Here is an 18,117-nt window from a genome sequence, read left to right as displayed (position 1 = left end):
ATTGTATTGCCAGAATAATGTTCTGGTGTTCTCTCTCTCTCTCTCTCTCTGCCTCTCTCTCTCTCTCATGTTAAAAGATTAATAAGGGAGTTGGGCAGTAGCGCAGTGGGTTAAGCGCAGGTGGCACAAAAGCTCAGGAACCGGTGTAAGGATCCCAGTTCGAGCCCCCAGCTCCCCACCTGCAGGGGAGTCGCTTCACAGGCGGTAAAGCAGGTCTGCAGGTGTCTGTCTTTCTCTCCCCCTCTTCTGTCTTCCCCTCCTCTCTCCATGTCTCTCTGTCCTATCCAACAACAACATCAATAATAACTACAACAATAAAACAGCAAGGGCAACAAAAGGGAATAAATAGATTTTTTAATTAAATATTCAAAATAGATTAATAAATCCATTTTTTTCCTTAATAAGAAGACTCTGAACCCAGCTGGCAGGCCAAATACCAGCTCTTCCTTGTCTGGACTGTGTGATCTCAGGTCAGCTACTTAACCTCCCTGTACTTGGAAAATGGGGACAAAGACTCCTCAGGACAGTGGCAGGAGGCACCGGTGGTCAATGAGTGCCTAGCAGCAGTGAGTGAGTCCTCTGTGTAGACCCCTTAGAATTCTGATGCCAGGGCCTGGAGGTCACTCAGTCTACAGAGCATGTGCCTGACCAAGCTTGAAGTCCTGGGTTTGAGCACCATAGCGCAGCAATGCTATGGTCTCTGTCTATATCTGTCTCTCTCCCTCTCTCTCTGAAATAAAAAGAGCAAGAAAGTCCAGGAGCAGTAGAATCAAACTTTGTTGAACTCTGGGTGTCACTAAAAACATTATCATGTCAACCCCCGGATCCCCCTACCACCACCAGTAGCAGCAGCAGCACAAAGCCCTTGTGGGTCCTTTTCACTGACAATCGAGCAGCTATTTTTGGAACTGACTTCTGTCTTCAGGCTGGGCTAGGGAGGGTCCTCCTTCAGTTGGCCTTTTCCGAGGGGAGTCTGTGGAACCCCAAACCTGGAGAAAGCAGAAGCAGACCTCCCAGCATCCCACCTGCATCTGGTTTTCATAACGCCCACAGGCAGTCTGCCTGGGAAGGGGAGTGCATTTTCTCCTGGGCCAAAGCCCTCCAATCACCGTCTGGACAGCCAAGCTGCTGTGGCAGGAGGGTCCCCCAGGCCTGCTCCTCACCCTCCACCTAGCCCTGAAGAGCCCTCAGCCATCACCCCCAGCCCAGCATGTCTGCCAAGGAGCTCACTGCTTCTGTTCTGGCTACAGCCCCTCTGCTCCAGGCTCACAACGCTGCCCATGGCTCACCAGCCCCCATGGCCAAGTCCGTGCTGAGCCAAGCCAAGGAGCAGTCGCCTGCCCACCCAGTACCACTGCCCCCACCCGACAGTGCCCTTCCACCAGCCTAGGGTCACTCTTGCATGAACCCCGTAAGAGAGAGAGGGAATGGCTGGCTTCTTCTTCCCAGCAGGGAGCTAACACAGTGGTAGCACACAGGACTTGCATGCCAGAGGTCCCAGGTTTGATCCCCAGAACTAGCAATGGCCTGAGCTGAGCGGTGGAACTTCCAGAACATTTTGCTCCTGTTCCATGGAGAGGCTGGCAGGGCCACAGTCCCTTCATCATCTCTCTCGCCCTCAGCCTTCCTCTCATGGAGCCTGAGTAGCCCAGCATCCTCTTCTCCTCTCCCACAGCCCCAGCTTAAGCATTGTTCTGGGTGTCCAGTGGGCCCTGGCTCGAGTACAGGCCCACGAAGACATGGAGTTTCATCTTCAAGCAGAGCGAACAGGGCAGCCTCCAGCTGGTCAGCAGCAAGACCTTGCTGGCGTGTCTCTGCCGTCCAACACGAAGCTGAGTCCCACCACGAGAGAGAAGGCAAAAGAGAGAAGCACAAAGTCCACACGCAGATGCCAGTCGAGCATGGGGCTTCAAAGACAAACACAAGGTGGTTTGCCCAGTAGAACACGCGCTTCACCAAGCAGCAGGACTCGGGGCCTAGCGCCAGGCACTACTCTGGAGCACATGCACAGGAGTGGCGCCAGCGTGTCTCTCCTTTTCTGTCTTTCTCTCTCCCTCTCCCTCTCCCTCTCTGTCAGATACTGAAAGAGGAAAAAGTGTCCATCAGAAGAGGTGGAATCATACCAGTGTAAAAAAAAAAAGATACTACATATATATATATATATATATATATATATATATATATATATATATACTGGTGTGATAGCATAGCTGTTATGCAAAAGACTTTCATGCCTGAGGCTTTGAGTTCCAAGGTTCAATCCATAAGCCAGACTTGAGTAGGACTCTGGTAAAAAAAAAAAAGGGGGGGGCTGGGCATTGACACTGTGAGGAGGACTCTCAGTGTGGGCGCTCACCTGAATGTCTTTCCCTCAGATCTGAAGATGTGTGAACCACTTGAGTGTCAGCGAAAGGCTGGACTTTGCTCACAACAGGAGACATAACAGTCAAGGGCTGGGAGGTGTTCAGTGGGCAGAGTGTATGCCTGTGGGTGTGAGGCCCTGAGTTATCTCCCTGGTACTACCTACACTGCAGCAGAGAGGTGCTCTGTGTCCTCTCTCTCTCTCTCTCTCTCTCTCTTTCTCATCAAGTAAAGAAATATTTCAAAACAAAATGACAGGCCCAGCAAGGTGCTCCCCTCACTGTGCTCAAGGCCCTGGGTTTGGGTCCTGGCACCATGAGCAGTGGAGCAGTGCTGAGGTTTCTCCTCCCTTCTTCCCCCAAAATAAAAAGGATGAGAAAACTGGTCCAGGAGTGGCCTGTCTCCACTCAGAGCTAAGACGGGGCTCTTCCTCCAGAGCGGTCTTGCCTAGAGCCCCGCACCCCATCCCCTCCACCCCTCTGCGCTGGCCTGTCACATCTGGCCACATCATCGTATCACGAATGCTGAGCAAGAGCCAGGAACTCAGAGCCAGTGGCCGACCCAGGGAGACACCAGTTTCCAGCCCTCTGCAGATCAGGCTTCTGGGGACCTCGAGGTTCAGACCCGACTTCCTGCCTGCACCGGAGTCCCCCAGGCTTTCCTCTCTCTTGGGTGCAAGATGCTAACTGTCACAGAAAGTACTTTTCTTGCCTCTCTGCATGTCCCCTCTCTCTTATGGTTAGGGTTTTTTTTTAATTAATTAATTTATTTATTATTGGATAGAGAGAATAGAGAGAAATTGAGAAGGGAGGGAAGCCAGAGAGAGGAGAGAGACAGACACCTGAAGCCCTGGTTCACCACTCATGAAGCTTTCCCCCTTCAGGTAAGACCGGGGTTTGAACTGGGGTCCTTGTGCACGTAATGTGTGTGCTTAACCAGGTGAGCCACAGCCTGGCCCCGATCAGGTTTGTTTTTAAGCCAGGGTACTGCTCAACAGAGGAAACCTGGACCTCCTGCACGCAAGTCCTGTGCACTGCCACTGTGCTGGCCCTGGCCCCGGCCCCGCTCTCTCTTTGCACAGGGCTAGGTCTCAGGTTCATTCCATCTGAACAGCCAGCCGCACCCCCACCGCCTGAGCTCTCCCTCCAGCCCATACAGGGTTCTGAGTGGGGCTCAGCCATGCAGAGCTGCTCCAGCCTCTGGGGCAGGGGGCACAGAGGGGGCCCCTGAGCAGGGACTGGCTGAGGACTGAGTCCTCTCCCCCTTTCCAGGCCTCAGCACTGGGGAGGCTCCCCGGCCGCAGGCAGGGTCCAGCTCCTGTCCTGAGACAAAGACCCTCCCCCAGGTTCTGGGAGCAGATGCCAGCAGTGCCACCATGCACAGCACAGCACAGCACGCAGCTGGAACCCAGGGACAGGGCCTGGGCCAGCCTCCTGCTCCCTCCACGTCACACAGGGCTCCTCAGAGCCACTCTCGCCCGCGGCGGGAAAGGGCATATGTTCTTTCCATATAGAGGAGAAATTGTTCCACCGTGAGCAAGCCTCTTGGCCGCCGTGCCGGCCAGCCCACAGCCCACTCGCTGGGCAGGAAGCCGGGCAGCGCCAGGGCCACTCCCAAGGGCTCCCCACCCCCAGACACGGGGCCCTCAGATGGGATGGGGGACCAGGGGAGCAGTGAGGAGCAGGCCAGGCTGTTCCTGGAACCCTTGAGCAGTCAGAGAGCAGGCCTGCTCCCCCAACAGAAGGACTTTCAGCTTTTGGGCTGGTCAGGGTGGGAAGGGGGTGTGAGGGGACTCGAGACTGTCCTGAGTCCCGGGCTGCACAGCCATAGCATCTGACTCAGAGCTGACTCAGATGTGCTCACCGAGGCAGGAATACTATCATCCCTTGCCACCAGGCTCGGCATTGGAGAGCCAGCACGCCTGGCAGATTTCTCCCTTTCCCTTCCCCTTCCCCTTCCCCTTTCCCTTTCCCTTTCCCTTTTTTTTTTTTTTTTTTTTTTTTTTTTTTTTTGATAGAGGATGAGACAGAGACACCACTGCATGGTCCACCTATTGTGAAACGTCCCCTGGGCAGGTGACCCTGTGTGGTGGATGAGAATTCAAACCTGTGCCGTTGCTTGATAAGGTGTGTGCGCACTACTGGATGAGCCATGCCCCAGACCCTGGGGGCATCTGTAGACGCCATCTAGTGGCCATCCTCTCCCAAGTTTTCCTTGATGCCTCTGGGGCTTAGCAGGAGCTGCCAGGTGCCAGCTCCTTGCTCTCTGCCAGAGTCACTTAAGCTCCAGGACCTCTCCAGAGCCAGCCCTGGCAGAGCCTGGATGCTCCCACCCCTCAACCCCTTTTGCTAAAATGTGGGCAGAGGGGGAATTAGGAGGCAAGGCCAGGGATGGAGGTGGTACAGGGGGACACCGCAGGGTACTCACCAAGAAGGGGAAACTGAGGACATTTAACCTGGAAAGGCAAAGGCTCCATCCAGGTAGGGACGGAGACATGGGAATATTAGGTGGCCAAAGAGGTGGGGCAGTGTTGGACTTGTATGACCGCGGTCCTGAGTTTAAGCCCCAACACTGCTTTTGCTCTTGATGCTCTTGTCTGTTTCACAAAGTAAATAAGTACTTGAATGAATAAATAAATTTCAGACAGTGAGAAGGCCAGGTGCTTGCGCAGCAGATTAAGGGCACATGGTGCAAAGTGCAAGGACCAGTGCAAGGATCCTGGTTGGAGCCCCGGCTCCCCACCTGTAGGGGAGTCGCTTCACAAGCGGTGAAGCAGGTCTGCAGGTGTTTATCTTTCTCTCCCCACTTGCTGTCTTCTCTTCCTCTCTCCATTTCTCTCTGTCCTATGCAACAACAATGGCAACAAAATGGAGCAATGTATTCCTATTGTAGGCACTGAGCCCCACGATAACCCTGGAGGCAAAAAAAAAACAAAAACTTTTTTCAGACATTCACCAAGCAGTCATTCAACAAATACCACCTTCCCTTTCCCCTCGTCCAAGCCATGGCAGCAGGAGGGGCGAGGGCTTCCTCTGAGGCTTTTCCTTTGGGTGTTGTTGGCCACTGATGTCCAAGAGGCCTGAAGTTGCGGGAGAAGCCTGGGGCAGGGCGATTCTGTCCAGGTCAGGCAGTCATTGTCCCAGCACGTCACTGAGGGCAGCCTCGAGGGTCCCCAGAGCCAGCCCCCTAGTCACCTGTGAAGACTCGTCAAGCCCTTCCTCAAATTGTGCCTGGGACCTGGGACAGCTGTCTGTGAGGTCCCAGATAGATGGGCTCAACACGCCACCTAGTGGCCCGTCCCAGCTGGGCATGCTGGCCCTGAGGTCCCTCAGATTCTCGGAGAGCAGGGGCACGCGTGACAATGCCCCAGGTTGAAGGCTGGCTGGCTTGGGTGTTAGCACTGGGGCCCTGCACCTCGCCTCGCCTCCCCTGGCCTCTCTGTGTGCAGTGCAGTATTAGAACACTCATTGCAGGCTGTGGATCCCTCTGCTTGAGAGGAGTCGCTGGAAGAGGCAGGGAGCAAGGCCACACTGGGGACAGAATTCCACACCAGGGCGCCCAGCCCTCGGCCTCAGGTCTCACTTGTGCTGCAGAGGTCTGGTCACCTGAGATCCTGAGCCCGCAGTGACGGCACCAACAGAGTATGTTAGGGGCCCAGTGGCGGTGCACCTGGCCAAGCACGTTCAATTCTCTGCCCCCCACCTGTCCTATCAAACTAAAAACTAATAAAAATATTTTTAAAAGATAGAGAATATGGGAGTCAGGCAGTAGCACAGTGGGTTAAGCACAAGGACCAGCATGAGGATCCCAGTTCGAGCCCCCAGCTCCCCACCTGCAGGGGAGTCGCTTCACAGGTGGTGAAGCAGGTCTGCAGGTGTCTGTCTTTCTCTCCCCCCTCTCTGTCTTCCCCTCCTCCCTCCATTTCTCTCTGTCCTAGCCAACACAATGACATCAATAACTACAACAATAAAACAACAAAGGCAACAAGAGAAATCAATATTTTAAAAAGAGAGAATATGTTAGAAATACAGGTTCCAGGGCCCAGAGTGCACTCACTGGGAAGATCACATGCAAAGGCAGCACCTGGGAGCTCCAAGGACAGCAGAACAGCACTGTGGCATCTCTTTAAACGGGAGAACTGGCCCAAGGAGGATACTTGGCAGTAATGTCACAACTGCATGAGGCCTTGGAGCCACATGAAAAAAAAAAAGGAAAAAAAACAAGTAGAGCAAATTCTCAGCCCTGCCCCAGGGCTGCTGAGTCTCAGGCTGGGGTGAAGGAGGGAGGCCCATGCCCTCGGGTGATTCTGCTCATGTGATTCCAGTATCCAGGCATGAGAATCCCTGAGGGCCCTGGTGCCAAGGACCACAGAGGCACAGGGAAGGTGAGCCACGAGCCCGGGTCACAAGGCTGCTAGAGCAGCAGGACCAGTTCTCTGTCCTCCAGAGTCCGGCTACATCTTACAAATGAGATGAGGGCTGTGACATGTGGAAGTCTCCAGGGGTGGCACCATCACACTCTGGCTCTTGGCTGAGCAGCTCACCAGGGCTGGGACGACAATTTCCAGACAGGAATAAAGGACCTTGGAGCTAGGGGCCACACACACACACACACACACACACACACACACACACACACACACACCAGGAAATAGTGCCACCCCTGCACAGAGATGCAGCCAGAAGGGGACAGAGAGCAGAGGCACACTCCCTCTAGACCCTCGGAGTCCAGGATCCAGACACTGTTGTCACTGGCTCCCAAGGCCCACCCCCCCACACACACACACACCCACTCAGAGGAAAGGAAAAGGTGCATGGAGCCAGTGAAGTAGAGAAAATAGAGTATTGTTTTTTTTTTTATTGTTAGAAAATATGGAACGCTTCACAAATTTGCTTGTCATCCCTGCGCAGAGGCCATGCTAATCTTCTCTGTGTTGTTCCAATTTTAGTGTGTGTGCTGCCAAAGAGAGCACAAATAGAGAGGCTTTTACTACCAAAGATGCGTCTTCGAGAAGCCGGGCGGGGAAACAGAGGGTCTGAGGGCTGGTCCTGGGGAGCACCGAGTGCCGGTGGGTCCCATGGCTCCGGGGGGTCCATCCTTAGCGGGCTCGGTTCCGCAGCTGCTTGGATAACAGGTAGAGCTGCATCGTGGCTCTGGCATCTTCCACGGAGCTGTGTCCAGACCGGCTGTTCTGCAGACACAGTGAGAGTGGGTACCTGACTCCTAGGCCCAGCAGACCCAGCTTCCTCGCTCACACCCTGGTTTCCAGACGCTCACAGTTTCCTGAGGCCTGGCACAGTCTGGGCACACCGGCTGGACCCTAAACCCCATGGCCAAGTACAAATATAGCATCCTGAGCAGTCTGTGCCCCTCCCCAGGTGTTTCCAGTGAAGGGCACTACCAGCCTGCTTGGAACAGAGGGGCAGATTCAGCTCTCGCCAGAAGCCTTCAGTCCCAGGCACGTAGAAAACAGAAATATGAGGGAGTCGGGCGGTAGCGTAGTGGGTTAAGTGCACGTGGTGCAAAGAGCAAGGGTAAGGATCCCGGTTCAAGCCCCTGGCTCCCCACCTGCAGGGGAGTCGCTTCACAAGCAGTGAAGCAGGTCTGCAGGTGTCTGTCTTTCTCTCCCCCTCTCTGTCTTCCCCTCCTCTCTCCATTTCTCTCTGTCCTATCCAACAACAACAACTACAACAATGAAACAACAAGGGAATATATATATATAAAGAAAACAGAAATATACATGGCTAGGAAGATAGTGTAATGGTTATACAAGAGACTTTCAATGGGCCATGTGGTGGTGCACCTGGTTAAGCACACATGTTACAATGTGTAAGGTCCCCAGTTTGAGCCCCCAGTCCCCATCTGCAGGAGGAAAGCTTTGCAAGTGGTGAAACAAGGCTGCAAATGTCTCTCTCAATCTTTATCTCTCTCTTCTTCTTGACTTCTAGCTGTCTCTATCCAATAAATAAATAAAGATAATTTAAAAAAATTTTTTTAAAGGAGTTGGGCGAAAGGAAGTCAGGTTCAAGGAGCTCAGTGTCAAAGCTCAGGGCATTCAGGCCTGACCTCTGGTCTCTCATCCTCTAAGAAAATAGATAAACCAGGAGTCGGGCAGTAGCACAGCGGGTTAAGCACACATGGTGCAAAGCGCAAGGACTGGCGGGAGGCTCCCGGTTCGAGCCCCCGGCTCCCCACCTGCAGGGGAGTCGCTTCACAGGTGGTGAAGCAGGTCTGCAGGTGTCTATCTTTCTCTCCCCTTCTGTCTTCCCCTCCTCTCTCCATTTCTCTCTGTCCTATCCAACAACAGCAACATCAATAACAATAGCAACAATAAAAACAAGGGCAACAAAAGGGAAAATAAATAAATATAATTTTAAAAAGAAAGACAGAAAATAGATAAACCCTCAAGCAAACAAGCCAAGCCTTTACTGGGGCTGCGGGCGGGGAGCTGGGCCTCACCTGGATGCTGTACCCCAGGAGCTGTTCGCACAGCACCCGGAGGGACACACGCTGGCAGTTGCCCAGCCTGGCCGCCTGCCACAGCAGCCGGTCGGTGGCCGTGTCGTAGATGGCGAAGCGAGCCATGTCCACCTTGAGCGCCTCGAAGTCGTGTCTCAGGTCATGCCCCACCACCAGCTTGCCCTCCAGGAGCTGCAGGACCTGAGGGGACACACACACTCTGTTGGCCTCCCCACTCGCTGTGTGGCCTTGGGCCAACTGCCCTCCTTCTCTGGGCTTCAGGCATCCCACCTACTCATCTGCGTCCTGGAGTGGGGGGAGCCGTGGCTGGCAGTGGTGCCCGTGCCTCTCAGAAACCAGCTGGAGGCAAGAAACGGGCCCTGTGGTGACGCCAGCACATCGGAGAGGCGCCCAGACTTAGCAGCCGTCAGCTGGGCCGGTGCTGAGAGCTGGACTGGGGGTGGGGGTGGGGGTGGGTCCACACACTGGGTGCTGAGGGTGCAGGAGCTCAGAGCCAGGGCTCCAGGGACCATTCCCCGTGGAGGATGCCAGCCATGGTGACACCCTTTGTTTCTGGCCCCTCCACCCACTCCCCATGGACCTGGCCCAAATCACACCCAGGTGTCAGAGAACCAAGTCATGCTGATGAGGCCTCCTGGAGTGGGGGGGGGGGGCTGACAGTCACCCCAGGACAAACCATGAGACAGATGAAATCTGAAGGGGTGGAGAAGCAGAGGAGGGAGCAGGGAGAACTGGCTATTCAGCAGAGGGAGGGCAGCTCCCTCACAGGACCGGATGTCTGCGGAGGCAGGAAAGCCTGGGACAGGCTGTGTGCTCTCGGATGTCAAACACCCTCTCTGGGCTCCGGTTCTTATCTGTTAGTTGAGGGTCTGGAGAGGACTGTCCACACTTTCTGGAGTGAGAATACGCTGGGAGGGGGGAGCCAGCTGGAGCCCAGGGAAGGCGTGTGGAGGTGTGACCCACTGGCCTGGCCAGGTACCCACCCCAAGTCAGAGGGGAGGCAGGGGTGTGGAAGGTGGGGCGGCTCAGAGTCCTGGAAAGACCCAAGGGGAGGGACTGGAGGGATGAGAGCCAGGGACTTCCCTGCCACCATACTGGAAGTTTGAGTTTCTAATTTCAGAGCTGGGGGCCAGGGAGGTTAAGAGGCGCACTGGGTCATGCAGCTGGAGCGCTGATGCTGTCACAGTCACTCATGACAGGCTGTCCACAGCTTAATCCAGAGCAGAGCACTGCCGCTGGGTCCCTATTTAAGGAATCTTTCTCTTTTCCCTCCCTTCTTTCTTTCTCCATCTCTCTGTTTCTTTCATGTCGTGCTGGAGATTGAATCCAGGGTCTCATGCACAAGCCACCTCTCTGGACAGAGAGAGAGAGAGAGGGCGCACAGCCTTGCCCCACCACCCGTAGAGCTCTCCCTGCTGCTCTCACATGGTGCTGGGGACAGAACACATGACTCAGCTCACACACGCAGGCAGGTGCTCTGCCACTCGGCCACCTCCCAACCCAGGGTCATATCTTGAACTCTGAATATGGGGCTCATCCGACCATTCACCCACAGAGAGGAGGCACAAAGGTCTGTGTCCCTCTGTCTGCCTGTATCCTCCTTCCACTCCATCCCTTAGACTACCCAGGCTTTTCCAAGCTAGGCCCCCTCTAGGTTTTATTATTGCCTGAAGCGCAAGGACCAGCGTAAGGATCCCGGTTTGAGCCCTCTGGCTCCCCACCTGCAGGGGGGTCACATTGCAAGCGATGAAGCAGGTTTGCAGGTGTCTTTCTCTCCCCTTCTCTGTCTTCCCCTCCTCTCTCCATTTCTCTCTGTCCTATCCAACAACAACGACAGCAACAACAGCAACAATAACAATAGCAGCAACAATGATAAACAACAAGGGCAACAAAAGGGAAAAAATGGCCTCCAGGAGCAGCAGATTCATAGTGCAGGCACCAGCTCTAGCAATAACCTTGGAGGCAAAAGAAAAAAAAGGGGGGGGAGTCGGGCGGTAGTGCAGCAGGTTAAGCGCATGTAGCACAAATCACAAGGGCCGGCATAAGGATCCTGTTCAAGCCCCCGGCTCCCCACCTGCAGGGGAGTCACTTCACAGACGGTGAAGCAGGTCTGCAGGTGTCTGTCTTTCTCTCCCCTCTCTGTGTTCCCCTCCTCTCTCTATTTCTGTCTGTCCTATCCAACAACAACATCAGTAACCACAACAATGTTAAACAACAAGGGCAACAAAAGGAAAAGCAAATAAAAAATAAAAATAAATTAAAAAAACCTAGAGGGAGCCGAGCGGCAGTGCAGTGGGTTAAGCGCATGTGGTACAAAGCACTAGGACCGGCATAAGGATCCAGGTTCGAGCCCCCGGCTCCCCACCTGCAGGGGAGTCTCTTCACAGGCGGTGAAGCAGGTCTGCAGGTGTCTGTCTTTCTCTCCCCCTCTCTGTCTTCCCCTTCTCTCTCCATTTCTCTCTGTCCTATCCAACAACAATGACATCAATAACAACAATAATAACTGCAACAATAAGACAACAAGGGCAACAACAGGGAAAATAAATAAAATTATTTAAAAAGTCTTTTTAAAAAAAAAAAACCTAGAGGGGGCCTGGTAGCCAGGGTGGTGACTGAATGACACAGCACAGGGCTTGCATGTGTGGAGCCCCGGGTTCAGTCCAAGAACTGTGTGTGATGAAGTGCTGCTCTGAAGCCTCTCTCTCTCTCTCTCTCTCTCTCTCTCTCCCTCCCTCCCTCCCTCTCTCTCTCTCTCCCCCCCCTCTCAAAAGAAACAAACTGACCAATTTAAAAAAATAAAAATCCAGAGCAAAGACCCTGAGTTCCTGGAGGTATGTTCCAAGCTATTCTTCACAGCTGAAGAATCTGGAAGCTTCTTCAGTGAAGCCCGTAAGCAGCTCAGAATGGCAATTTCCTTGATTCACATGCACTTCATTCATTCATTCACTCACTCATTCATTTATTCCTGGCTGCTGAGAGAGGAGACAAGGAGCCCTCTCTTCCCTCTAGCCAGACCCCCAGGGCATGGGGTGAGGGAGAGAGTGATGGTTTGTTCTCCCCTTCTAGTCTATCCCCAGGGACAGCGGCTGGAGGTATGACCTCAACAGCGTGCTGTGACCTAGGTCAGGGAAGCTGGGCTGCCTCCAGCCACCTCCCTCTGGTCTCTGTGCCGCCCTCCCAGCAGCCAGCTTCCTGGAGTGAGTCTTTTATTTGCTGGGAAGGGAGGCAGAGAGGAGTTTGGAAGCCCAGGGAGGGACTGCAGGTTATCTGGGGAGAAGGAGGTGTTGTGTCCCAGCTGGGCGGGGTGGGGAGGCTGGCAGCCCTCCGCCTAAGCAGTGGGCAGGGAAGACCCTCACCCTGGAAGGTGAGGGACAGAGCAGGAGGTGTGAGCTCCTAGACCAGCCTCTGTTCAGGGGGCAGGTGTCCCCGCAGAGAGGGAAGTGCCTCCCTCGGGCAGGGCTCCCCTCCCCCCCTCGTGGGTCCTGAAGCTGAACCAGGGGCCATCTTCACCTTGGGAAGCAAAAGCAACTCCAGCCGCAGTCTCAGGTTCAGTCCCTGACCCCATGTATGCCAGAAGTGTTCTCTCTCTCTCTCTCTCTCTAAGTACACATATCAACCTTGAAAAATAACAAATAAAAGTAACATCAATTTCCAAAAATTCCATTTAAACTTAATATATCCCAAGTTTTCAACATATAATTGCCATTAAAAGTGACTGAACAGGAGTCGGGCGGTAATGTGGCGGGTTAAGCGCACGTGGTGCAAAGTGCAAGGACGGGCATAAGGATCCCGGTTCAAGCCCCTGGCTCCCCACCTGTAGGGGAGTCACTTCACAAGCGGTGAAGCAGGTCTGCAGGTGTCTGTCTTCTCTCCCCCTCTGTCTTCCCCTCCTCTCTCCATTTCTTTCTGTCCTATCCAACAATGACATCAATAACAACAATAATAACTACAACAATAAAACAACAAGGGCAACAAAAGGGAATAAGTAAATATATTTTTTTTTAAAAGTAACTGAACAGGGCCGGGTGGTGGTGCACCTGGTTGAGCACAAATGTTACAATGTACAAGGACCCAGGTTCGAGTCCCTGGTCCCCGCTGGCAGGGGGAAAGCTTCAGGAGTGGTGAAGCAGGGCTGCAGGTGTCTCTCTCTCTCTTACTCTATTTCTCCCTCCCTTCTCAATTGCCCTATCAAGTAAGACAGAAAGAAAATAAAAAGGAAGGAAGGAAGGAAGGAAGGAAGGGAGGGAGGGAGGGAGGGAGGGAAAATAGTGGTCCAGGAGGTTGTGCAATGGATAAAGCATTGGCTTTTCGACCATGAGGTCCCAAGTTCAATCCCCAGTAGCACATGTACCAGAGTGATATCTGGTTCTTTCTCTCTCTCTCCTCCTATCTTTCTCATTAATAAATGAAATCTTAAAAAAAAAAAAAAAAAGAGGGGCCAGGTGGTGGCATACCTGGTTGAGCGCACAGGTTACAAAGCTCAAGGGCCCAGGTTCCAGCCCCCGGCCCCGACCCGCAGTAGGAAAGCTTTGCGAGTGGTGAAGCAGAGCTGCAGGTGTGTCTCTGTCTCTCCCTATCACCCCCTTCTCTCTCGATTTCTTTTTTTTTTCCTCCAGGGTTATTGCTGGGCTTGGTGCCTGCACCATGAATCCACCGCTCCTGCAGGCCATTTTTTCCCCTTTTGTTGCCCTTGTTGTTGTAGCCTCGTTGTGGTTATTATTATTGCCATTGTTGATGTTGTTTGTTGTTGGATAGGACAGAGAGAAATGGAGAGAGGAGGGGAAGACAGAGAGGGGGAGAGAAAGACAGACACCTGCAGACCTGCTTCACCGCCTGGGAAGCGACTCCCCTGCAGGTGGGGAGCCTGGGGCTCGAACCAGGATCCTTACGCCGGTCTTTGTGCTTTGCGTGACATGCACTTAACCCACTGTGCCACCGCCCGACCCCCCCCTCGATTTCTAACTGTCTCTATCCAATAAATAAATAAATATAATAAAAATGTTTTTTAAAAAAAGAAAAGAAAAATAGCCACTGATGGAGCCAGGCGGTGGCACACCTGGTTAAGCGCTCACATTACAGTGCACAAACACCTTCGTTCAAGCCCCTTGTCCCCACCTGCAGGGGGAAACCTTCACAAGTGGCAAGATAGGACTGTAGGTGTCTATCTCTTCCCCCTTCTACCTCCCTCTCCTGTCTCAATTTCTCTCTGCCTCTATCCAATAATAAATAAGTAAAAAGATTTTTTTTTTTAAGTGGCTGAATGAGTTTTACGGTTCTTCTCTCAAGGGGACTTTTGCAATGCAGTGTAGTTGACTGTAGGGCCAGCAGGTCTCACCCTTGTCCAGACACTTTCTGGCCACATCCAGCTGCTGGGCCTCTATTGAACACTCAGCTCAGAGTTTGGGAGTCTGACTTTTGAAACCTGGCCCTTGAGTTCTCCCACTTTAGTTTTTCTGAACCAGTGTGAGATCCTTGGGTTCAAGTCCCGTGTCCCTCCCTAATGCACGGGCTGACAGTCTGAGCATCCTGGGAGCTCAAGATGTGACTTCTGCAGAAACAGGCTGATTGCAGGAGTGGTTTGTGAAGGTGCAGTCAAAGCCAGGCAGGGTGACACCTGGTCCAATGTGATGTGGGGTTGGGGGGGAAAGAGGGGTTCCGTTCCAGAGATACACAAAAGGACAGTGCCAGGGGATCTTGCATATTGATGGCAGGTGACACTTCTACAAGTCAAGAAACACCAAAGACAGCCACCAGGCCCCCAGGAACAGAGAGAGGCCTCAACAGACTCTCCCCCACCCCCTAACCTGCCCTGGCTCAGGCCTCCACCTCAGATTGCCACTCAACCTGGAGCTAATTCATCTCTGTTTTACGCCACCTGGTTTGTGAGACTTTGTTCCAATTGCCACAGCAACACGGCGTACTTAGTCCCTACCAGCCTCAGTTTCCTCATCTGGAATATGGCATAACAGGGAAAACGCAGTGCTGACCTTGGGGGGTGGGGGTGGGGGGCGAGTCTTCCTCAAGCCTCACGCCAGAGAGATGAGGAAGCTCCTCGGGCACTCTGGGCTTGGCCACCGGGGAGCAGGGAGTGTCCTTGCCCGAGTTGGCAGGAGGTGGCAAGTGAATTCACTGCTGGGTGTGCTCAGTACATAGGAGTTTCTCCTGGGATTGTCCCCCTTCAGCCTGGCTGAGCACAGAGTGTGCCTGGAGCTCACGCCCTTGTGACCAGGGACTTCCCCAGCCCCAGCACCAGCCCCAGCCCCAGCCCCAGCTGGACCTGCTGAGGCTGAAAACTGAAGCCTGCTCTCGCCCTCCTGAACCCTCCCCACAGGGCCCTCCCAAGTGCCTCCTTGAAAGGTGTTTGAGTTTCTTTTCTACTTACTGAGTCAGAGAAACTGAAAGTTAGACCTGGAGCAGAAACCGCAACAAAAGGCGCCGGAGGGTGGAGATCTTGAGGTGCATGGTAACTAACAAGTGAGAGGACATCCTGGGGGAGCAAGCTCAGGAGGGTCGGACCCTGGTCTGTCCTGCAGGAGCCTGGGGGAGCAAGCTCAGGAGGGTCGGACCCTAGTCTGTCCCGCAGGAGGAGGGGGTGGAGTCCACTGTCGAAGGCCCAGCCACTGAGGCCTCCATTTTCCCAGTGGGGCTCAAAGGTGGAAGGCAATGTGGAGGACAGAATGCGGAATCTGGTGGCCAGGGAGGTAATAGCTCAGAAGGCATAACGCAGGGCTTGCACTCCTGAAGCTCCTGGTCCAACTACCAGTGGGGCATGTACCAGACTGGTGCTCTCTCTCTCTCTCTCTCTCTGTGTGTGTGTGTGTTCTATCTCATATTAAATAAGGAAAGTGAATCTCAATAGAAAACAAAAAAAGGCAGACTCTAGCCGCCACATCCCCATGACAGAACATGGGGAGGGGGCTATTTTTCCTGCTCACAACCAGGAGGTAGACTAGATGCCCCAATGACTGCTCCCTGCTGGGAAATTCCAGGCTGTCACCGAGTCCCTAGAGGCAGACTCCATCCCTGGAGCTCCCTGTGCAAGGCTTTTGGGGGACCTGATAGGACTGGGGTCCCAGCCCCAGTTCCAGCTCCTGGAGTGGAGGGATGAGGGCCACGGGAAGTGTGTCTGTGTTTGGGGAGGGGTGTCCTTCACTTCCACTCACCTCTCGTCTGGCCACAGCAAACGGTGTGGCTCCTGCCATCAGCGTAGGTGTGACCCCGCTGACCTGGGTCCTGTAGTCGGTGATCTTGCCCTCCGGCCGGATGAACTTGTCATAGAGCACAGCTCCGTGCACGTCCACCAGGCTACAGCGGGCCAGGCCACTCTCCCTGCTGGGTCCCACGCCTACCATCTCGCAGTCCATGGCCACAACCTCCCTGTTTCTTGCCATGCTCCCTGGGGGTCTTCAGACAGGCTGGAAAGAGGGGACAGCACCCTTTGGGGCCAGCCCAGCCCCAAGGGTTTCTCCCGCCCTGCTTGGGGGCATGCCACTGGTTCCCTGTCCTGCCCTGTGTCAGCAACACCACCTGGATGGAGCAAGGAAAGTTGGCCACCTGTTACCCAGCCTGGCTGTGCCAGGGACCGCCCAAGGTTCCCTTCAAACTCTTATCACCGGCCACAGCCCCTGAGAAACACATACCCAAGATATCACCTGAGGCTCCCGAACCCTGGGCTCACGTCCGCCTCTCTGGTGCCAGCTCTCCACTACTGTGGATGCTCAGAGCTGTGAGTCACCTCTGATTTCAGGCTGAGCAATCAGTCTGTTTCAGTTTCTAGTTTGTTATCCAGTGAAGTCAGGGGCGGGAGGCCAGGCACAAGGCTGAATTATCTGCTGGTAGGCGGGGAGCTCCGGGTCTGAGTCAGGACCCATGAAGCAGGCAGCGCAGTCTCTCTCCCGCCCCCTCCCCTCCCGTCCTGTTTTGGCCCCTGGCCCCTCCTCAGATGACGCAGCTGCCGTGGATGAAGGGATTGCAACATCTGTTGAGGTCAGAAATGACAGGAAGTACCTGGGGGAACACAGACATTGCTGCACCAAGCCAGAACACATGTTCCCCAGGCACACAAGTGTGCCTGGGGGAAGGAAATTGATGCACAGGAAATGGGAGTGGTAGCAGGTGTGGGTGTGGCTTAGAAAGGTGAGGGTAGTGGTCCCGGAGGTGGCACAGTGGATAAAGCATTGGACTCTCAAGTATGAGGTCCTGAGTTCAACCCCTGGCAGTACATGTACCAGAGTGATGTCTGGCTCTTTCTCTCTCTCCTCCTGTCTTTCTCATTAATAGATAAATAAAATATTTTAAAAAAAAAGAATAGGTTACTTTTATAAAAAAAAAAAAAAAGGTGAAGGTGGGGTTTTGATATTTAGAAACTAGACCTGTGGGCATGGCTGTCCCTGTCTATCTGTCCAGGTAGGCCTGCCATCCTGTGAGTAAGGGCTCTCAGGCACTCTCTTGGCCCACGTGGATTCCAACATGTGGATGTTCCCAATTTTCCTGAATAGTTTAAATATTCCTGAAAAGCATGTTTCCTCCTCAATTCTTTGTTGGGATTATGTGTGACAAAACTTTAAACTAGCTCAGTGAATGTGGGGAACTTGGTCCAAATCCCAATACATAACCTTCTTTCCTTTCCCACCCTCCACTGGAGAATAGACGTCCCCAGGTCCCCAGGTCCCCAGGACCAGAGTGCAGGGAATGTCCTACAGCTCCCCTGGCTGCATCTGTCCTGACTAGAGCATCTGTTATGGGGGCAGGGGCTGGAACCTATTCCTGAAAGGAGCCAGGGAAGGTGTGTGTGTGGGCTGGGGGAGGGCTTCAGCCTCCTCACCTTGAAGGGAGGGACCCTACAGCCTGTTCATTGCGGGTACTTCAGAGATAACCTCCTCCCATTTGTACAGATCAACTAATTCTGTCCCTAGCTGGGCTGACAAGAAGAAACAGGTCACCTGCCTGGCTGTACTTCCTGAGTCCCTAGCACTGAGGCCTCAGCCAAAAATCAACCGAATGGAACACGAAGCAGCAGGGCCAGCTCAGCGGGTAGAATGCAGCACTCACACACGAGGCCCTGAGTCCCGTGCCGAGGACGAGGACTGGGCATGCCTTTGTCAGAGTGAGCCTCTAGTTCTCTTTCTCATTGAATAAATAAAAACACATGAGTGTATAATAACTGGGTCAAGGTCTCCCTTTAAATCTCAGAGTTGGGAGTCGAGCGGTAGTGTAGCAGGTTAAGTGCAGGTGGTGCAAAGCGCAAGGACCAACCGGTGTAAGGACCCCATTTTG

General features: G+C 53.7%; 1 protein-coding gene and 1 non-coding gene across 6 annotated transcripts; both read right to left on the bottom strand.

Annotated features, from left to right (window-relative positions):
* Positions 1–7,198: 7,198 nt before the first annotated feature.
* Positions 7,199–16,783, bottom strand: ISG20 (interferon stimulated exonuclease gene 20). Of its 5 annotated transcripts, none has more exons than XM_060179394.1 (4): positions 16,494–16,766; positions 16,005–16,256; positions 8,821–9,021; positions 7,199–7,547 (listed from the first exon to the last, which is right to left on the bottom strand). In XM_060179394.1, exons 2-4 carry the CDS (start codon positions 16,230–16,232, stop codon positions 7,224–7,226), a joined length of 753 nt encoding a protein of 250 aa, XP_060035377.1. In that variant the 5' UTR covers positions 16,233–16,256; positions 16,494–16,766; the 3' UTR covers positions 7,199–7,223. The 5 variants fall into 5 exon arrangements, with proteins under 5 accessions (XP_060035377.1, XP_060035375.1, XP_060035374.1 ...); XM_060179392.1 differs by having other exon boundaries at positions 16,005–16,368; positions 16,482–16,765; XM_060179391.1 differs by having other exon boundaries at positions 16,482–16,764.
* Positions 7,227–7,333, bottom strand: LOC132535208 (U6 spliceosomal RNA). Its single transcript, XR_009546977.1, has one exon. It is a non-coding gene; the product is annotated as a U6 spliceosomal RNA (small nuclear RNA).
* Positions 16,784–18,117: the final 1,334 nt, after the last annotated feature.

This window comes from Erinaceus europaeus, chromosome 20 (genome assembly GCF_950295315.1).
Source record: "Erinaceus europaeus chromosome 20, mEriEur2.1, whole genome shotgun sequence".
NCBI classification, from domain to species: domain Eukaryota; kingdom Metazoa; phylum Chordata; class Mammalia; order Eulipotyphla; family Erinaceidae; genus Erinaceus; species Erinaceus europaeus.
This window is presented reverse-complemented; position numbering and strand designations above follow the sequence as displayed.

Excerpts from the sequence above, each read along its gene's own strand:
- ISG20 (XM_060179394.1), bottom strand. The coding sequence starts at position 16,232 with ATGGCAAGAAACAGGGAGGTTGTGGCCATGGACTGCGAGATGGTAGGC. Across the intron at positions 9,022-16,004 it reads TTGCTGTGGCCAGACGAGAG|GTCCTGCAGCTCCTGGAGGG; the intron begins GTGAGTGGAAGT and ends GTGTCCCCTCAG. Across the intron at positions 7,548-8,820 it reads TCCTGGGGTACAGCATCCAG|CCGGTCTGGACACAGCTCCG; the intron begins GTGAGGCCCAGC and ends TCTGCAGAACAG.